The 21,715-nt window shown below is 55.9% G+C and overlaps 1 protein-coding gene across 1 annotated transcript; it reads left to right on the top strand.

Annotated features, from left to right (window-relative positions):
- Positions 1-10,880: 10,880 nt before the first annotated feature.
- Positions 10,881-14,067, top strand: LOC311162321 (green-sensitive opsin; the record flags this gene model as incomplete). Its single annotated transcript, XM_084220606.1, has 5 exons — positions 10,881-11,241; positions 12,855-13,023; positions 13,279-13,444; positions 13,551-13,790; positions 13,936-14,067. 5 exons carry the CDS (start codon positions 10,881-10,883, stop codon positions 14,065-14,067), a joined length of 1,068 nt encoding a protein of 355 aa, XP_084076732.1.
- Between the last annotated feature and the right edge of the window lie 7,648 nt (positions 14,068-21,715).

Here is a 21,715-nt window from a genome sequence, read left to right as displayed (position 1 = left end):
CCTGAGAATCTGGACAACACAGGAAAGGAGACACCAGGGCAGGAGTGGAGAGGGAGGTGTGACAAGAAACGCCTTTGGCTCTGCACCAGCTGGAGCCCAGCTCAGCCCCAGCCCACCTGAGAGATATTTACTCTTCCAATTGCTCCTGAGCTGAGAATAGAAGTGCCTTGACTGAGAATAGAAGTGCCTTGACTGACAATTCTCTTCTCAAAGCTGTTTGTGTAAACAGATTTGTTCTTGAGCAACATCTCCCGGGATTTCAAGCCCAGCCCTTCAGGACTGCTCAAGCCTCCCTGAGTTCTGGAGCCTCAGCCCTGCAGCTGTGTTGGTTTAAGACCTGAACACATCCAGAGCAAACCCATCAATCCCAGCACCAGCACGGCAAACAGAGATGCTGCAAAGAGAAAATCCTTCAAACAGCTGTTTTATTAATTTTTATTTTGATTTTCCTCACCACTGGAAACCTTCCTGGGTGGACTGGATCTCTTAAGAAGTCTCATTGAGTCCAAGGGAAATGGGAAAGGCATTTTCCAGCCCAGCTCTGTCTGAGCCTGGAATAAAGGGCTTTAAAACCCACCTCTGAAGTGATCTAACTGTGACTTCACGTCAGGAAAGGACTTATGTAAACATTGAATGTTCTCTTTAAATATTAAAATATTCTCTCTGGACAGACTTAATGAAGTCTGGTCCTACAGCTTAACTTCTCCACCTGATTGGAGCCTGATCCTTAATTAGTTTCAGCAACCTCTTGGTTTGGACATTATTGAGAAGACATTCTTAAGTTAGATTTGACTCCTGAATTAGATTTCCCATAAATATCAGCTGGTATTGAACCAAGGGCCAGTGGAAGTTAATAAATATTCACATGCTCTCCTCTCCCTTCCCTGGGCACTGCACCAGTGCCATCTCCCCCTGCTCACCCAGACTGGTGAGCCACCTCCTGCCCTGGGACATCCCAGGGTGTCCCAGTCCTGTTTCCTGCAGGGATCCAGGCAGGAATTCTCAGGCTCTGCCCTTGCAGTGCAACCTCAGCAGCATCAATCTTTGGTGCTTTTTCATTTGTTCTATCACTGCAGTAAATATATATATAAATAAAATACTGCTGAACACAAAGAAAATACACCCAGTCACTTCCTTCATCTCTTCTTGGCTAATCCTTTGGGAATTGATTCTCTCCCTCTTCTCCCAGAAAAACACCCACACAGACCTCTCCTTTCAGAAACAGCCCTGCTGAAAGCCCTCCCTTGCTTGGCCAGCAGGACCTGTATTCCAGCCCTAAGATCTGCAGCTCAGCACCTCTCCAGGCAGAGAGCACTTGGTGGATTTGCTTCCCAGTTCCAAAGGGAAAAGAAAAAAGCAGGAGGATCCCAAGTTCAGCATCAGCACTGCGAGCACACAGGGCTGGGACAGCTCTGCTCAGCCCCCAAACCCAGTCAAGTGCCAGTGTGGGGGCAGGAGGGGTGGGCAGCTGGCACAGTGACGGGACAGGACATCCACTACTGAGCTGTCTCCCAAAAAAACCAGCCATTCCTGGCTCTAGGACCTGTCTGAGGGTCATTTTCTGCCCAGGCTCAGAGGGCACCAGGGCTCCCCACAGCTCTGTGGCAGTGCCCGGTGTGTGCCAGGCACCCACAGGAGGCAGGAGCTGCTGGAATTGGTGCTCCCAAGATGGGGATGAGGGAAAAGCGTCTTCCCCCTTGTTTCAGCATCAATTTTGTTCCTTCCTCCCCCTCCTCTGTGGCCAAGAGGTGCCAAGACCTACCTGGGAGTGCAGGCACAGGACACTGGAGGTTGGAGCTCTTCTCCCTCCTGTCACACCTGGATGCTCCTGCTGGTTCTCATCCCTTTATAAACCCATCCAGGCACTGCAGTCACTCACCTGTGACCCTGTCCAGCTGCCTGGCCTGCATGGAAACGCCTTTCCCAGGCAGGGAATGTTATCTGCACTGGAGTTTTCTGAGTTTCTCGTTTCCAGGCAGATCCCCTCTGCTCCCTGCCCAGGTTCTTCAGCTGATCCTGGTGGTCCCACAGCTGAGGCAGATCAGCTGCTGCCTCAGTTTCTCCATCTCTAATTTAGGGAAATTCCTGTCTCCTGGCTTGTGTTTCTAGACACTGAGAGTGCAGGACAAGCTTTTTAGGAAGTGAATGTCCCAGCACTACAATGACACCTGTGTCAATTATACTTCTACTGTAATTGCAAATCACAGTAATATCAAAATTACCACTTTGAGTCTTCAAGTGGCTCCTTCTCCCATCCTCACTGAACGTGGCACACTGATCCCCCTTGGGAACACAAATCCTGCACTGTCATCCCTCTCCAGACAAACGAGGTGCTGAGAGAGGGAGGGAATTGTGAAGAACTCATCCCTGCTCTCCCAGGACCATCAGCCAGGAGCTGATGCCAGAGGGTTTGGGATCAGGCCAGGCACATCCTGGTGCTGCTCCTGAGGGAGTCTGGGAGCAGCCAGGCGAGGAGCAGGAGGGAAAAACGAGCTGGGAAGCCATTAAATCTCCTGCATCCACGGGTTCCATGGCTGGGAGAGCAGGGAGCAGCAGCATTCCTGCCTGCCCGGGGAGGGATATCGGGAACAGCCATTGCCCAGCCCCAGGAATGGCATTTGTCACCTGGGAATGCCATTTGTCACCTGGGAATGCCATTTGTCACCTGGCCCCATCGCAGCCAGTCAATAGGACACGAGCACAGCAGGTGTCACCAGGGACCTGCTGCTGTCACAGCTGTCAATAACGCTCGATTTGGGACAGAGCCCTCCTGAAAAGCCTCGTGTCCAGCACTCAGGTGCTTCCCAGTTCCCTGGGCATCCTCCCCAGCTTATCACCCACCCTGGGCACTGGAAAGCTCCCAGAGACTCCAGCACAGCTTTGCTCCCTGGAAACCTCCCTGGGAATGTGGCTGGGGGTGATGGAAAGGATGTCACCCATCCAGTGTGGGGTGACCCCTCCCTTCCCTAAACAATTTGCACAGACCCCATCCAATTCCCATTTTAATTGACTTTTCCAGTCCTTTTCTTCACGTGGTTATGATGGATGCAGCTGACGAGTCAGCAGATGGTGCTGGGAAGTGACAAATGAGTTACCAAGAAAGGTCACTTTTCCAAAGCACTGAACTTCCCCGTGTCTTGTCCCACTGTCCCTCCAAGACGCGTCCGGCTGGCAGCTTTCCATCCATCTGGGATGGAGCCTGATGCCTGGGGAAGGACAACCTTCCAAATCAAACAGAGGGATAAAAATTAATCATATCTGTATTAGCTGCATGCAGCCTGCCAGCTTCACCTCTTAATTATGCAAGAGTGCTCTGACAGGAAGGGATCGTGGGAGCTGAAAATAAAGGATCTGACTCCAGGTCTGGAAGTGCCAGGGCAGGTGGGAGCAACAGGCACCTCCTGGATCTGGCTTGGCCCAGTCCATAAATGCAGCTTTTGGCACATCCTGGCTGCAAAACAAGGATAAATGAAAATTAAAAATCCCAGCTGGAAGTCTCTCTGCCAGCTCTGTAATTCCAAAATTCCATCCTGCTGCATTCCTGGCACAGTTTGCAACCTGCAGCCCCTGAAACTCCCCTTTGGGCTGTGGTGCCAAGTGGCAGCAGAGGTTAGAGGCTCAACAGAAACATGCTGTGCAGGATGGGTTTGAGTGCAGTTCTGCTTGTTCTGAAAGTGAAACATTTGGCAAAACTGGGAGTCATTTTCCCAGGAAACTGGCAGTGGAGTGCAGTGCACTGGGCCTGGCAGCAGTGGCAATGCCAAGGAACAAGGGGCAGAATGAGCTGCCTGTGCCAGCAGCACACCCAAGCCTCTCTGGAAACCAGCTCTGAGGTGACCTGAGCACCCCAAAACTGGGGAAATCCTGCCTGTTGCCTCAGTTTTCCATGAAAGAATAAAAGAGAGGGAAAATGGTTTTCTGGACAGAGCCTGGGTGGATTTGGCTTCTCTACAAGGGCTGGAGGGGACAGGCACTGACCAAAACATCCTATCCCACGACAATCCTCTCTCACTGGGATTAAATTTTTTTTTTCTTAAAAATCCCTTTTTCTAATAAAATAAATGTCTGGGCTTATAAAAACTTTCCTCTCAAATAAGAAAAGAAATAAACAGGAGAAAAATGTTTCATTGCCTGGTTTCTCTACATTTTTGGTCACTCCTTTGCCACCCTCTCCCCGATGTGAAAGGAGTGAAGAGAGAAGGGAGAGGAGGTGAGAAAACACGATGGGATGCAGCTCAGCTGTTCCCATTTAGGTTTTCAAATCTGAGCCACCAGGTTTTCACTTGAGGGATCAGGAATATTTTTAGGAATGGTACAAAATGCAGCCTTACACCCAGGGAGGGGATGTGACTGGTTTGTCCTGTGGGGCTGGGTGGTGCCCCTGGGCACCCCACTGTCCTTTTGGGGTGCTGTGAGCCCAGGCAGGTGATGGGAGAGCCCAGCCAAGCCCTGGGCTGAGCTCAGAGGCAGGGAAATAACTCAGATTTCAGCCAAAGAGATCCCTGCCCTGCTCACAGGGGATGAGAGGAGGGAAAGAAGGTCAGGAAAAACAATTGGCGGGGAGGAAAAAGTGAGGGGGGATAAAGAGAGAAAGAAGGGCAGGGAAAACAAATGTGGGGGAAGAAGAGGAGGGGAAAAAAGAGAGGGAAAGAAGAGCAGGGAAAACAATTGGAGGGGAGAATAAAAGGAGGGAAAGAAAGAAGAGGGGGGACAGAAGGGGTCCAGCATCATTGTGCTCAGCAGTGCCAGCTGCCAGCAGATTTCCCAAGACTGGATGATGCCAGATTCCCAGGATTTATTGGTGCTCTCACTGGAGTCTCCCTGTTCATCCCAGCACTTCTCAGCAATCAGTGGCCATTTATCTGCCACAGAGGAGAAGGGTTCTGGCTCTCAAGGCACCAATTCATCCTGGGAGGAACAAGGAGGCAGAGCTGGATGGCTTCAGGGTGAAAAAGAGACTCATGTGGCAGGTCAGTGAGCTCCCGGGCGAGGAATCCCAGGAGAGGCTGGGAGAGGAACAGCAGCACATCCATCCCAGCTGGGATGTGGGAAAAACAGAATGGAAAATTGTGACAGCAGCAGAAAGATCTGCAGAGCCTCGGGGCCTGTGCAGCCAGGCCTGATCCCAGCACAGGGCTCACTTTTGATAAAATGCCCATTTAATCCGTGGATATTTTTTGCTTAAGTGCGGAATAGCAACCTCAGCGAAAGCCTCTCAACCACAAAGGCTTTAGAGGGCTAAACAGTAAAGATTTGGAATTAAGGAGAATAAATATTAATGAAAGAGGTGGGAAAATGCATCATTTCTCCAGACAAGCCTGCCTGTGCTCCCCTGCACGGGGCTGTTTGGTTTATTGCTCTCTGGAGCAGGAGCTGCACGTGCTTGGAGGGATCGTGCTGGGATGGAGCTGCAGCATGAGCCACACAGAGCCTGGAGAGAAACCACAGCCCATGGGAGAGGGAAAAGGGAGCAGATTGCCCCAAAAAAGGGCCAGTATGGGATTCAACATGCAGCAAACCCTGCGCTGCTGTCAGTGGCTGTGGGTCAAGCCCAGAGAGGCACAGCCAGAGCTGGAGCTGTTACATAAAGGGATGGGGAGCAGCCCGGTCTGGGCTGGATGGAGGAAATGAATCCAATTACAGGATGAAGGGCACAGAGAGAGGATGGACACATTTGGTCTGGAGCAAATCCCTAAAAGGCTTTAAAGCAGGGACAGCAAGAATGAATAGTGGTGCAGGACACACAGCCACCACGGAGAGGAGTTGGGGCCTTGGAATGGGGCAGGAGGCAGGAACAGGGCTCTGCACCTGGCTGGGGGACAAACACTGCCAGGATGGGGTTCTTCTGGGAGCTGGGACACCAGTTTGGCTGTTCCTGGGGATGTTGGAGCGAGGAGCCAGCCCAGCCAGGCAGCAGGGAACAGCCCTGCTGGAAAGAGGAAACAAGCAGGCAACCCCCAAATTTCCTCCGTGCTGATTCCCATAAGATTATAACCCAGCTGCCCGTGTCACAGCAGGCTCCAGACTTCCACTGAGAAAACTGAGGGCTTGTATTAGAAAGAAAAAAAAAAAATAAATTGACCCAGTTATGACAAAACAAAGCAGCACGTTCACAGCATCGCTGTGGAAAGCCATGAGCAGCCACAACAAGGCCCTCGGGAGTAACAGGATTCCACTTCAAATGAGATTTACAAATTAAAAATAAAAGAGCTGGATTATTTCTGTGCATCTGAACCCCCTTTCCTGGCTGCTCAGCCAGCCTCAAGTGGACACTGCAGGGCAGGGGGGGCGCCATGCACATGCAAACCTCGGGAATTTGGGAAAAGCCCTTCCTTTTCCTCTCTGACTTTGGAGTCAAGCACCTGCCCCATGTCAGGCAAAGGAGGAGAGCTGGACACAGATCCCTGGTAACTCCCCCTGGTAACTCCTGTCCCCCTCCTCAGAGAGCCCAAAAACCAGACCAAAATCCTGACTGGTTCCAGTTTGCCAGGCAGGGAGATCAGAGCAGCGTTTTTGCTGTTGCTCCTGGCAGAGCATGACTCGCTCCGGGTGCAGCCTTGGGAGTGCTGCTGGAGCTGCTGGGATCTGCCTGAGCTGCTGGGATCTGCTGGGATGTGCCAGAGCTGCTGGGGTCTGCTGGATCTGCCAGGATCTGCTGGGATCTACTGGATCTGCCTGAGCTGCTGGGATCTGCTGGAGCTGCCAGGATCTGCTGGGATCTGCTGGCTGTGCCGGCTGCTCCTCGCTGCGGGGCTGGGGGAATGTCTTGCACACCTGCCCACTCTGCCACAGCCCCGGGTTGTCACCGAGGGAGAAGTGTTGACAGCAGCACACGGAGCGGAGCAGCTTCGCAGCTGAGCCGGGATTGCTCAGCTCCTTGGCAGGGAAATGACAGGGCCCAAAGAGTGCCTGTCTCTCCAAGGAAATCCTGCAGCGCTCGGAGAGACATTACCTGGATCAGCAGCGGGAGGAAAAGGCTGGGAGCTGACAGAGTGTGCAAATACCTGGAGAAGAGGCTGGCCTGGGGGAGCTCTCCCCACATCCCAGCTGCTTTATGGCTTGGGGGGAGAGCCTGAGCAGGATGGAGATGGAGAACTTGCATGAAAAATGGGAGCTGAGGTCCCTCCTGCTCAAATTGTGTGCATGAAAGACAAAAGACAGCCTGCTGTGCGGTCTTATTTTTGGGGACAAAAGCAAGGTCTCCTCCCTGTCCAGCCCCAGCCCCTGCCCTGGGTGGGTGCCCACAGAGCCACCAGCCATGGCCAGGTAATCCCTGCTGGGGGAGGGCCAGCCCAGAGAACCCAATTGTAAATACATCAGTGTCCTCCTTCTCCCTGCCACACGTTTAAATCTATTTGATCCACTCTAATGGATTGATCTACAAGTTTGTGCACACACATCCTGCTTTGGACGGGCGGCTGGCAGCACCTCGCCCATCACGGCCTGTCAGCTCCACTCAGCCTCACCTCGAGTGCAGAGCGAATCCAATTACAGGATAAAGGGTTTTCTTCCCCTCCATATGGTCTCTATAACGCTGTGGCTTTATCTTGCCTTAACCCCTTTCCTGGCGAGGGAGCTCCCAAGCCTGGCCTAAGCGGCTCAGCACCGTGGCCCTGGGTGGCTGCTATGTGATACGGGAAACGGGGTCTTCCCAGGGCACCCAGAGGCACATTCCTCCCTTTTGTCCTGCCCACTGGGGAGGAATGAGCCCCCATGGGAGGGAGATTCAGGGCAGCACTGGTTATAAAACCAGCCAGAAGCCCAGCCGTGCAGAGCTGCGCTCACCGCCGTGGTTCATGGGGCTGTGTGTCAGCCCAGCACCAGGAGCTCAGCACAGATGTTCCCTTCATGACTGATTTGTTGTGCTCTCGCATTTCCCTCCACCTTGCTCTGCCAGGTGTTCCCTGGGTGCTCCTGGGCAAGTGGCTCCTGTGGCAGGGCTGGGGATGGGCACCACAAAGGGCTCCAGGAGCCCCCCTCCCCCGTGTGAGCTCTGCCTGCCGCTGATCCCCGTGAACCAGGCGTGTCAGCTCTGTGCAAGCCAGTTATTTGATTATAATTATCATCCCTTGCTTTACACAGGACATGAAAGCCCAGAGCAGCTCAGGGCCCCGTCACGCCGCGCGCCAACAAACAATGAGCGAGAGACAATCCCAGCTCAAAGCAGGAAAACCTGCAAGGGGCAGGAAAAGCCTTTCCTTGAGGACAAACACAGCGCAGCAAAGCTCTCCTCCCGCATTAGGCAGGGCCTGGAATTTGCTGCTGTTGTAGAGTCAGCACAGAAAACAACCGGGAGCTCTCCTGGAGAGAGAGCAGCTCATAAACTTTCCCTGCTAAGAGACAGCAAATTAAAGCCAGCTCTGTGACAGGGCTGCAGCAGGAGCTGAGGTTGCATTCAGGACACGTCCTGGAGGGACCAGGCACCCTCAGCGGTGTCATTTCCCTGCTCTGGGTTTACTCGAGGCCTTGGCCATTGCTCCGGCTGTGCTGACCTGCCCAGAGCTCTAAATCCACCAGCCCTGGGGCAGTGACCCCAGGGGACACATCCATGAGGACAGCTGGGAGGGGACAGCCCTCTTGCAAAGCACAGGTGGATCAGGCTTACCTGCTCCACAGGCAGCTCCCAAGAGAGGGGAAGGACCAGGCTGGATGAAAGCCTCTCAGCCCAGCTGTCCCTTTGAAAGGTGTCTGGGAACCACCCATGAATCCAAATCTCTTCCACACTCAGCTGCCAGGGTGAGTGGGGAGGATCTGCTGAGCCAGGAAAGGTCCCTCTCCCAAAAAAGTGAAGCTGAGTATTCCCCCAGCACCCAGACTCGGCCTCCCTCTTCCCCCCACGGCTTCCTTTGCACCACCGTTGACTTTAGAAGAGGACAGGACACCCCAAAGTGGTGCCAGGAAGGGATGGGAGGTGACAATTAACTTCCCCATGTGGTACCCGTGTCCAGATGCAAAACCTTGGAGAAGCACCAGAACTCTGGGGTGCTGCTGGCACTGGCAGTGAGGCCCAAGTGGTTTTGAAGTGAAATCTTGGAGCTGAAGATTTGCTTTCTCTTTTGAAGGTGGGCCACCACAGTGAAATATTGGAGCTGGAGGGAGTTGCTTTCTCCCATGGGAGCTGGGAGGTGCATACTGGGATTGAGATGGATGCACAGCTGGTTTTGTGGATTAGAATTTCTGGGATCTCCTTTGATATTCAACTCATTCTGCAACAACATGCCAAATTTTTGTACATCTGGAGCCTGACTATGGCCAGGAGAGGCAGGAAATTCCTCCAAGGAAAGCTCTGTGAGAAGCAGAGCCATGGGACTCCTCCACTTTCCCCTCATCTCCTCAAGGAAGACCTGGACCAGGAATTCGGTGCCTGGTGGTTTCATGGTGTGACAATTCCAAGAGGAATCCATCCCATGGGGAGCCCTCATCCCAGGGCACCTGAGGCTGACCTGACCCACTTCCCTGCACCACGTCCTACTTCTGCAGCCACTGGATCAGGAATTAGGACAGCATCCATCCCAACATCCCCTTAGCCTTCCGCTCCCAGCCTCCAGCTCGGAGATGCTCCCGGCGTGCAGGAGACCTCATTCATCCCACGGGACAATGGTGACTTTTTCCATGGGCTGTGCCTTGAGGAGGAGGAGGCCCAGCTTACCTCGTTATCCGATCAGCTCCTTTAACGCCCCACATCCCCAGGATTAATGGAAGAGCTTCCCTAAGGCGCCTTAGGCAGGTCCCCTGGAGAAGGAGCCCCCATGACCCAGAAGGAAGAAATGGGGAAGAAGAACTTGGATGAGGTGGAGCATTGGCACTGGCCCTGCTGGGAATGGTTTCCCAGGCTCGGGTGTGCTGGGATGGGGATCCCCCACTCCATGCTGGGAGCCTGGGAAAAGCTCCCTTCCATCCCTCTGGCTCTCCCAGGCTGTGCTGGTCTCACTGTACTCTCTGCAGGGAGTTCAGGACATCTTTGCTCTCCTTTGCCCCGTGGCATGTGATCAGGGTCACACAGCCAAGAGCTCTGCCCCAAAATGCTACATTTACCAAAAAATTGCCACCTGCATTACCTTTGCATAGGAAGTGGCTTCCCCTCCTACCTTTGCCCAGCTCCAGGCCCTTGGCTGTGTCAGCAGAGCCTGGATTTGGGATGCAGACCCCAGCAGTCCCCACACTGAGCCAGGCACCTGAAACAGAGCCCAGCCAACAGCTCAGACCCACAAAGCTCCGTCCAGTCTTCCCCCAGTGACCTCCCCAAGGTCAGTGGGGCAGAGCTGGCCACTCCCCAGTCCCCAAGTGGTCTCACAGGGTCCTGCAGCCACCCAGGGACACCCCAAACCTGTGACACACTGTGGACCCCAGAGCAGCCCATTTTCACATCGGCCACTCCCAAACTCCCCACTGCTCCTCCCACCTTTGCCCCTCTTCCCAAGCTCTCCCCACCCCATCCCTTCCTGCCCCAAACACCTTAAACAACATTAAACACTTAATGGCAATTAATACTCTTTAATGCAGGTTTTGGGGCCAACTGGCTGCTTAGAGGGCGCTTAAACCATCAACCCCTCTCAATCCCGTTGCCCTTGTCACACAAAGTTAGCCGAGCCCCTCATCAGCCTCCCCCCTCCCTCGAGGAGGCCGGAGGGTATAAAACCACCCCGGGGCGCGGCACCGCCAGCCCCCGGCGCGGCGCAGGGCAGGGCACCGCATCCATCCCCTCCGCTTCTGCTGCTCCTTGCAATTCGTTCATTTTTTGGCTCGGAGGGGAACCCTCTCACTGCGCACTGTCCGCGTTGGGAGGGGGTGGGGGCTTCCCTTTTTTGATTCATCAGGGTCAGAACGCAGTTCATTGCAGAAAACCCCTCCGGCAGAGCAGCTCCCGTAGCCAGGGCAGCATGAACGGGACGGAGGGGATCAATTTTTACGTGCCTATGTCCAACAAGACCGGGGTGGTGCGGAGCCCCTTCGAGTACCCGCAGTACTACCTGGCCGAGCCCTGGAAATACCGCCTCGTGTGCTGCTACATCTTCTTCCTCATCTCCACCGGCTTCCCCATCAACTTCCTCACCCTCCTGGTCACCTTCAAGCACAAGAAGCTGCGGCAGCCTCTCAACTACATCCTGGTCAACCTGGCGGTGGCTGACCTGTGCATGGCCTGCTTTGGTTTCACCGTCACCTTCTACACCGCCTGGAACGGCTACTTCGTGTTCGGCCCCATTGGCTGTGCTGTGGAGGGATTCTTTGCCACGCTGGGAGGTAAGGGATGGGAATGGGGGCTTGGGGCTTCCTCCTCCAGGGCTTTGGGAGTCTGGTTCCATCCCTTCGTGGCGCTGTTGGGATGTGCAGCATTGTTCCTCCACGTGCGGGGCTTAAAATGGGGGAGGAAAAGAGATTTCTGCGTGTTTGACCTTGACAGCAAGGAGCCTCCATGGCATGGTGGCAGGGAAAGGAAGCCTGGGAAGGGATCCTTGTTCGCAGGATCCAGCCTGGGGTCACCTGGCCCTGCTGGTCACTGGGGGTGTCACACCAAGGTGGTTACCAGAGACCTGCCAGGGAGGACCACAGCGTGTTCCCAAATCAACGCCAAGCAGCTTGGACCAAGAACAGGCTTGGGCTTGATCACCTTAGAGGTCTTTTCCCAACCTTCACAATTCTGTGATTATTCATTTACCCAAAGGCTTCCCTTTTGGGGAAATGGAGGGTTTAGAAGGGGAAGATAAATCCCTCAGGAAGGGAACCCCACAGAAGAGCTAGAGGTGTGGAGAGTTGAGAGGGCTCAGAGCTTATCCAGGGGCAAAAGGAAGGTGAGGAGGATCCAGGGCAGTTCCCAGGCTCCTCAAGGATGGCTCAGCTCTGTCCCAGCTGCCCCAGATTTGGGTGCCCTTGGGATTTTCCTTGAGGCATTTCTCAGGGACACACACGAGTGCTGCCAACACTTTGCCCTGCAGAAAAACAGGGAGAATTCACTCGGCAGCCAGAGCCCACGCAGCCAGCCCTGCCCACGCCACACCTCGTGATGGATCTGACAGCCACCAGTCCTTGTTGGAGGGACCCAGAGCCACCACAGGGACTTTGCTTTCCTTCCCTAAACGGTGCCATTTCCCACAATGATGCTGCTCTGGAAATACACATTTTAAAAATACAGATATTCTGCCAAAGGCACAGCTGAACATCCTGATCCAAGCCAAGGAGCAAGGAAAGGCTTGGTTTTGGGGTCTGGACATCCCAAAGGCTGCTCCATCCCTGCTCAGTGAGCCTTGGGCAGCGTTATTTTGCCTTTCCAATGTTTGTACCTCTCAGAGGAGGAGGAGGCTCCTGTTCCCAGGGAAGGAAGTTGGCTGGGAAGCAGCGGCTGTTCGAGCAGCAGGTCCCCAGCGAATCCCAGCACAGGGTGTCGTTATCAGCAGCTTATCACAGCTGGGGGCATTAGCAGGCTTACAGCACCGACTAAACGCTCCCAAATCCCCTGAAGTTTAATTATCCCTCATAAATACATGGGCACGTTTCCCACCCACACAGTCCCCCCCTCCCTGCACCTCCCCCGATCCAGCGCCAGCAGAAGGCTCGTGAAATGCACAATTTAAAGGAATCAACAGGTTTGGAGGCATCTGGCAGCATTGCCAGGAATTGTGCTTCCTCACGCCCAGGTGGGATTCACTCCCTTGATTCTTAATTTATTAAAACTCCTCCGCCCCCAGCATCCCCTCAGCTCCCAGAGCTTCTGCACATTATGGGTGGAGGATTCCCAGTTTCCTAGCAGGATGCTGCTTATCCCACGCTGATCCCCAGCTCTCCTCTGGAAGCACCAAGGGAAGGTGGAGCCTGAGGGGCTCTGACCACTCTGTGGGCTCTCCCTCTCCTCCCTGCAGGCCAGGTTGCCCTGTGGTCCCTGGTTGTCCTGGCCATCGAGCGCTACATTGTCATCTGCAAGCCCATGGGCAACTTCCGCTTCTCCGCCAGCCACGCCATGATGGGCATCGCTTTCACCTGGGTCATGGCCATTTCCTGCGCCGCCCCGCCGCTCTTCGGCTGGTCCAGGTGAGCCCCAGCATCCCCAGCAGCTCCCGATCCCTCCATCCCTGCAGAGAGAGCAGGTGGCTCCTGGCAGGGAAGTGCTTGGCCTTGGAGGAGGGAAATGAAGGTCCTGTTCCCATGGGAGGGAGGGAGTGTTGCAGCAAGCTGACACTCAAGCGCACCCAAACCACCTGTACCACCCTCCCAGCATCCCCCATCCTCAGGGAATTCCATCCCTGTTGCCCCCAAGGAGCAGATTCCGACCTTTCTCCCTGCCAGGTACATCCCGGAGGGGATGCAGTGCTCCTGCGGGCCCGACTACTACACCCACAACCCCGACTTCCACAACGAGTCCTACGTGCTCTACATGTTCGTCATCCACTTCATCATCCCCGTCGTCATCATCTTCTTCTCCTACGGGCGCCTCGTTTGCAAAGTCCGCGAGGTAATGGCCGGAGGGGACGGATGGGGATGGGGGGGTGGCTCCAGCAGGACTGGGGGATGTGGGCTGGGGGTGCAGAGCTGCCCCTCACCGCCCTCTGTGCGCACAGGCAGCTGCCCAGCAGCAGGAATCGGCCACCACCCAGAAGGCGGAGAAGGAGGTGACGCGGATGGTGATCCTCATGGTGCTGGGCTTCATGCTGGCCTGGACGCCCTACGCCGTGGTGGCGTTCTGGATCTTCACCAACAAGGGCGCCGACTTCACGGCCACGCTGATGGCAGTGCCTGCCTTCTTCTCCAAGAGCTCCTCCCTCTACAACCCCATCATCTACGTGCTCATGAACAAACAGGTGAGGCACCCCGGGGGCTGGGCAGCGCGTCTGGGGGCTCCATGGGCACGTTGCTCCTTCCTAGAAGGATCTCAGTCCATCCAGGGTCTCCTGGTCCTGTGGCACTTCCCCAGTGCCACCATTGTCCTTTCTCTCCCCTCCCCAGTTCCGTAACTGCATGATCACCACAATCTGCTGCGGCAAGAACCCCTTTGGGGATGAAGACACCTCCTCCACCGTATCCCAGAGCAAGACCGAGGTCTCCTCTGTCTCCTCCAGCCAAGTATCACCTGCATAGAGCATGGACAGTTTGAACTGGGGTGACCTGCTGAGCTCAGGGACCCAGACAGACGCCCCACAGCCATCCCCTCGTGCCCCGGCCCCCTCCCCTGCAGGGGAATTTAGCTGTGCCCGTCCTGCCCTAGCCGTGCAGACCCCACCCCACACATCCACGTGGCACTCTGAGCTCTGCCACTCCCAGCCCGGGGAGCCCAGGGCTGTGACCAGCTCCCAGGAGCACGTCACCTCTGGGGGACTGTCCCTACCTGTCCCCATCGAGTTCAAACAGCAGCAGATGATGGGGACCCCAAACCTTTTCCTGCCTGAATCCCACTCCCCGCCAGCATTGCCCTTCCCTGGGCTCCAGGGAGCGTCACAGGAGCACCCAGGCCTCATTTGCAAAAATCTAAATATTCTGGCAAAGCCCCAGGAGCAGGACCCCGTGGCTGGGGTGGCCCCACCTGCCCCTCACCAGGGCCGGAGCCCAGGGCTCTCTGGAGCCACGCTCCCGCTGGGATTCCCAGCAGGAATCAATTCCTGCAGCTTCTATAAATCAATATAACAAACGGAGCCACGAGCAAGCTCTGCCTCCAGCCCAGCTCCCTCTATTCCCAAGACAACACTGTAGATACATTTTTTTGTCTTGGAACCTGTAAATATTTGCTCATGTCCTTTGAAATCTCTATCCCTCTCAGCCCTTTCCTTTCTCCTCCTGTTCCCCACTCTGAAGCAGAGAAATTCCCCTTCCACCTCTGCTCTGGCTGGACAGGCACGGCCAACCTTGGAGGGTGGGGCCGGGACCCGAGCGCTTTCCTGTACATATTTTATAAATAAATAATCTCATGTCAGCACAAGGACGTCTGCAGTCAAGGAGTAGGGGTTTAAAAAATTAAGAAATAAACAGAAGCAGCACAGAGAAAAACACAGATGCTCAGTCCTTGTCCTTTCTCTTGGGCTGTGGGGACAAGATGCTGGTGGCCAGCTGGGGGAACATTCTGATGCTCTTGGAGACACAAGCCTGCAGCTGTCCCAAAAGCCATGGGAAGGGGGATCTGTGGGTGACACCATCCCCACAAGGTGACAGCCCCGTTAGCTGGAGCACCAAAGGTGTTTAGAGGCAAAAAGAGACGCACAGGGCACAGCCCTCGCTGCCCAGCCAGTTTTTGTACTTTATTTAAGATTTCCCCATGTAGCCTTAAATAAAGCTTCAGCTGACAGAGTTCAAGTTCTCCTTCCTGTGGGGCCCTTCCAGGCAGCGCTGTGACAGAATTGGCAGAATCAGGGAAAAATTGCTCCCTGTGTCGGTGAATTCATTCAGGAGCGGCTGGAGAGAGATCCTGGTGCCAGAACCTCGCCCTCCTCCCCGCCCTGCTCAGCTCACACCTGCCCTCTCCAGTGTTTTTCCTTCTTTTTGGGTCCAAAGCCACCAAAACCAGCGAGAAGTCCCAGGCTCATCCCTGGCATGGGAAGGCAGGGATAGGAAGCCCTTTTTGCCCAAAACACCAGGCCTGGGAGGGGAAGAATGCGGCCCCAGCCCCGCTCTCCAGGCACCCTCCTGTCTCTGGACCCACCCAAATTCAGGGCTCCTGGCCAGGAGTGCCCTGGAGCAGCTCCCACACCCCTCCTGCTGTGTTGGATGATTCATGGCCACTCTGCCCATCCCAGGAACCTTTTTTCCTTCCCTACAAAGCCCCAAACTGAGCCCATATCCAAGCTCAGAACTGATTTCATCAAACCGTGGGAGCAGGGGAGGAGCAGCCACCAGACAACCAAAAGCCCAAACCTCACCCAGCCCAACAGACCCAACCCTTCCCTGGCAGAAAGCATCTCAGTCAAAGGTTCCTCTTGAAAAATCCCCCCAGGAGTTCTTTCCTTCCACTTTTCCATAAATACATGGATTTATCCAGGCACTGCATTTGCAACCAGCAGGGACCATCCTGGCATCACCCACTCAGAGCAGGCACCACCAGCTGCTCCAGTGCTGCTGGCCTGGCACTGCTGCCACCTAAATTCAGATGCAAACTGAGGAAAGCAGCCAGACTCATCCAGGGAGCAGAGACAGCTGGAATCTCGGGCCCAAAGGGCATTTCAGTGTCTGACTCCCATCCTTCTGCAGCTGGGACTGTTCCTCCTCACCCCAGCACTGCTGTCAGCTGGTTTAGGGAAACTGCAGTAATTGGCTCAATTCATTTTAAATCAGTTCTCATTTGTGCAAGCAGCACTCAGGGAAAAGCAGCTTGGAGTTTATAACATCCTGATTTGGAGCATCCACAGGGATGAGGGGCAAAACTCAGTGAGGTGTTCTTGGTCTTTGCCCCACAGCCCTGGGCACAGACAGAACCCCAAAAAAAGGGACAAAGCAGGGCCCTGGCCCAGTGCTGTTCCCCACAAGCCTCATCCTGCCCAGGGCTGATCTTCCAGGCTGGAATGGCACTGCCTGCCTTTCTCCCAGGACATTTTTATCCCATCAGTGCAGAAGGAGCAGCTCCATGCCAGAGGGTCTGGCTCTGCTCATTTGTCTCTGCCAAAGGAAAAACATCTCCTTGTCCAGCCACTCCAGCAGCTCTGGGAACAAGATTAAAACCCTCAAACACTCCCCCCTTCCCTCTGTGCCATCACACACAGGGCTGGGGGGGGCAGATCCCTCTCTGGAGTGCCCAGACCCAGCTACCAGGGGGGAAAGCTGCTCCTTAAAGGAAAACTGCTGGAATTAGAGCTTGGGAGAAGCCAGGATTGCCCCTGACTGTGCCAGGGGGACCTTGCACAGCCCCAGCAGCCCAGGGAGACCCAGGCAGTGTTTGTCTCCCACCCAGGAGGGTTCAGGAGTCCCCACATTTGTGTCACTTCCCAGCAGGGCCACGTTTGTGTCACATCCCCAGCCCGAATCCATCACGGCTGCCTGTGTCACGTTAGCAGCAATAAAAGGATTCAAACAGCAATTCCTTACTTTTATGAACAAATGGCCCTGGCTGGATGATTCAGGCAGCATTCAATTCCCAGCCAGAAAGTGTCAGCAAAATCCCAGCCTCTCACATGTAGGTGGATAACTGCAAATGAAAGGAGGGAATTATTAGCACTTAATACTCGGTGGGTTTGCACTCCCCAGTGCTCCTCTCCAGGAGATGCCAAATGCTCCAGTGCTCCAGCAGCTGGGAGGGCCCTGCCAAGGGGGGCTGCAGGGATTGGGGTGATGGCTTTGGACACTGGGATCGACCCCACCCCACTGCCCAGCCCAGCCCCACTAGAACCCCTGGTCTCCTGCAGCCTGTCCCTTCCACAGCCCTTTTCTCCTCCGATCCATCCTCTCCAGGAACCCTTTTATCCTCCAGACTTTGCCTTCCAGAGCCCTTTTCTCCTCCATCCCATCCCATCCCATCCCATCCCATCCCATCCCATCCCATCCCATCCCATCCCATCCCATCCCAAGCCCCTTTTCTCCTCCAGCCTGTCCTTTCCAGAATCCCTTTTTCCCTCCATCCCATCCCCTCCAGAGCCCTTTTCCCCTCCCCACTCCCTCTCTCCCATCTCCCCTCCCCACCAGGGAGCCTCAGGGACCCCAAGCCCTTGGTGGCACAAATCCCCCAGCTCCAGAGGGATCCAGGGAGGCTCCCCAAGCAGCTGGGGCTGCTCCTGGCCGTGCAGGAGTGAGCTCCACACTCTCCATTTCTCCTTCACCCGGCCTGCCCGTATTTTTCTTGTTCATCAGACTGACAAATGGGCAGAAAACAGACTCCTGGTGATTTCCTGCACAGGCTGCCCACTCCTCCTCTCCCCTTGGCGATGACTGAGAGCTGAAAAAGCAGGAATAGCATATAAATTTCCTCCCTGCTTTAATAAATACCTCTATTACCTTGTGCTTTCCCCCGGCTCACTGTGCAGCTCCTGCTGCCCGCCAGGCAGACGTGATAAACCAAAATTCACATTTCTGTGGGGAATCAGCAGCAGGGCTCAGGCAGGCTGGCAGCAGCATGGGAGGGGTGAACCTCCCACCTCGGGGGTCTGGCTGCAGCTTCATATCATCCCACAGGGAGATAAATTAATTCCTTTATTACCAAAAGGGAGCTGGGGGGTGTCTGGCCCCTCTGTGCACTCCCTGTCCTGGTCCCAGGGGGAGGAGGGGTCCCACCACTCCCAGGGCTTGTCCCAGACACCTCTGTGCCCCTCGGGGTGAGCCCGGGGTCTCCTGAAGGGTGGGAATAAGGACAAACCCTGCTAAGATCTCAGCCAGAGGGTGCAGGGGGAGCAGAAGGGTTTGGTGGTGGGGGAAAAGCTGTCAGAGCTGGGATCTGTGCTGGATTCCTCCTCCCCGGGCCTCATCCAAATCCTTGCCTGGGGCTCTCAGGACACCCAGGACAGGATGTGCCACTGTCCCTTTGCCAGAAGTCCCGTGAGCGGTGCAGGACCAGCCCGAGCATCCCCGTGGGATGCAGAGACCCCTCTCCATCCCAGCCCTCCCCATCTGACCGACAGCAGGAAAAGCCACCGGGTTTTACACCCCCAGCGCTGCCAGCAGCCCCTGGGGCACCACCGTCCCCTGTGCCACCCCCGGCACAGCCTGGTCCAAGCAGGCAGTGCCACTGTCCCCATCCCCGGGCACAGCGCCGCAGCCTCGGCTCCTCCTCCCCCAGAGCCGGATTGATGGCGGAGTTTGCAAAGCCGGGGGGAAAAAACACCTTCAAAAGGAGCATTGGGAGGTGGTAGCCGCCCAATTCCCCCTCAGCCAGCGATTGCTGCGTCTCATCCCCTTCCTGGAGTCTATTTAACTTCTACATTTAACGAGCTCCCGAACAAGGAGCAGCGGAAAGTGGCAGCGCCCGGCTCCCTCCCTGCGAGCGGCATTTGGGGGCCCAGCCCGGGCATGGGAAATTCCTCCGAAGTGTCTTTGATTTATGGCTCTCGTTAATTCTCCAGGAGGGCCCCGAGCCGCCCCGAGCGCACCGAACCTGCGGGGGATGAATAATTCACCAGCCGGTTAAATATTCTTGAAGGGTTAGAGAACATCGGTGGGAGCGGGGATTTCAGAGGGGGAGGGACACAAAACTGCAAATTGAGCCCAAAAAGTGGCAGGGGATGGACTGGAGCAGGAAAGGGAAGGACAGGGATGTCCCAGGAGGGAGGGACAGGAAAGGCAAAGACAGGAATGTCCCAGGAAGGCAAGGACAGGGATGTCCCAGGATGGGAGGGACAGGGATGTCCCAGGAGGGAAGGACAGGGATGTCCCAGGAGGGAAGGACAGGGATGCCCCAGGAAGGGAAGGACAGGGATGTCCCAGGAGGGAAGGACAGGGATGTCCCAGGAAGGGAAGGACCAGGATGCCCCAGGAGGGAGGGACAGGGATGTCCCAGGAAGGGAGGGACGAGGACATGCTAGCCCTGCTGCAGGGGGTTTGGGGGAATATCCCATCCAGATGTGCCCTGCCAGATGTTCTGTACAGATGTGCGGGGCTGCCTGCCCCTCCAAAGGGGAGGATGACCCCGGGAGCAGGGAGGGAAGGGAGGAAGGCGCCTTCCTTGGAGCACGGGCTGCTCTCACAGGACGCTGATGCTGCCCCACCCCGGCACTGCCGGCTGCCCTCGGGGGCCGAGCCGCAGGGACACCAAGTTTTGGCGGCAGAACCTCGATGAAACGCGCTGCCAAGGGGATTTTCCACCTCCTTCCCTCCTCTCCCCAGGGATCAGGGTGCCATTCCCAGCGAGGAATCCCCGGGCTGATGCTGGAGGGAGACCACAGAGCAGGAGCTGAGTTGGAGAGAGAGTCCAGGTGCTCCTGCTGGGAGCCCCCAGCACCTTCCAGCCCGGGCTCGGGATGTTTGGGCTCCCCGGAGCCCCCCCGGCCCCGCAGCCCCGCGGATCCGGCGGAGGTAGAGGGCAGCAGAGCCTGCTCCTTGCGGCAGCCGGGATGTGCCAGGTCCTGGCTGCTGGAACCGCGTGAGGAATAAATGGAATAAATGGAATAAAGCTGCTCCACGGCAAAGGAACAGCCAGGCTGCTGGGGGCTGCCCAGGCAGGGGCAGCGAGCTGCACATCCTGGCGGGAATGTGGGATGGAATTCCCGTGCTGGAGCCAGGATGGGCCCTGCAGGCTCTGGGACAGCCCTCCCCCGTGGGTCTGGGGACAGCAGGGCCACAGGCCGGGTTCCCAGGTGTCCCAAGCCATGGTCACGAGTCCTGCTGCTGCCACAATCCGGGGACAGTCTCCAGACACTGGAATTTGCTCTGACACAGACACAGGATTTCCATGGGATGATACCAACGCTGGCAATGTCACCCCTCCTCATTTCCAAGAAGTCTGGAGGGCTGTGGGGATGAATCAATATTAAAAACCTGTTTGTAACCTCCACATCCCCTTCCCAACAGCGCTGGGATCTCAGCAAGGAGGAGCTCAGCCAGGTGCCCCCATCCTTTTTCCTCTCCTTTGTTCATCCTCACTCCTTGTCCCAGTCCCCCACAGTGATGGAGGCTGGGGGTGATGGAGGAGGAGCTGGAGCTGGGATGGATCCCGGCTGTCCAGGCTCCAAAAGGAGGCAGGGAAGATCAAATAACCCTGAAACACAGGGGAGGAGGAGCTGGGACTGCACCAGGAGGGACCCCAGCCCCAGGGACTGAGCCCCCTCCTCACTGAGGCTGTGCTGGTGGATTTAGGGCTGGGTTGGAGCCTGTTACCCTCCCCAGGGTTTAGCTGGATCCACACCCAAGTGTCAGAGAAAAGAGAGACCCCTGAAGCCGAGCTGGGACAAAAATCCTGAGCTCTACTGAGCCCTGCTTGCTTAAAGGAACAAAAAAAGGAGCTTTTTTTCCTAATTCCCACCCCAAGAACCTGCAGAGGAGTGAGGGAGGGGTCTCATTCTGCCCCTGCCCCGAGCTCTGGGGAATCCTGGAGCTCCTGAACCCTGGAGGTCCCGAGCAGGGGCAGTGGGGGCTGGACAGACCCATGCCATGGGCACAGGGAGGGACCAAGGGCTGCTGCCACACAGCCAGAGCAGGACTGGGATGCTCTTTTCTTTTTCTTTCTTTCAGGGCAGCAGCCACCACCTCCTTTTCCAGCTTTTTCCCAGTTTTTCCTCTTTTTCCTGGTTCTCCTCCTCCCCCTCCGGGGCTGCTGCCTCCCGCCTGCGGTGCAGATGGCCCAGCATATGGGCAGCCTCCCCTCGTGCTCGCACCTTGTAAGCAGATTCTGTCAGGTTTAAAGAGGAAAAGCTTAATTAAGCAGTTGTGTGTGTACAATTATGTCCTTAATTATCTCCGCGTTTGGCTCCTTTGTTGTTCCCTGTTTGCAGAGAAGTTTGGGAACAACCTCAGGCGTCCTGCAGGAGCTTTTCCCTTCCCTGGTTTCTCTTTTCTCTCTCCTCCTGCCTCATTTTCGGGATTTTCTGGCTGAAGGGAGCTGCAGGATGAGCCCCCCCGGCCCCTGGGACTCACGGACCCCAGCTCTGTTCCCAAAGCAGAGCAGCTGCCAGCGGCTCTGCCCACACAAAGTGCAACTTCAGCTGCTCCAAAGCTGCTCCAGCCCAATTTATCACCTCCCACATTGTGCTCCGATGGCCCAGCCCTGCCCCAGCACCCTCGGGAATAGACAGATCCCCTGAGAGCATCAGCAGGGTGATGCTTCACTGCTCCCGTGCCCCAGCAATGCAGCCGAGGGTCCCCTGCCTAATTAATTCCTCTAATT

This window comes from Fringilla coelebs, assembly GCF_963513975.1.
Source record: "Fringilla coelebs genome assembly, chromosome: 23".
Taxonomy (NCBI): domain Eukaryota; kingdom Metazoa; phylum Chordata; class Aves; order Passeriformes; family Fringillidae; genus Fringilla; species Fringilla coelebs.
Note: the sequence above shows the minus strand (reverse complement) of the source record. Positions and strands in the feature narration are given on the sequence as shown.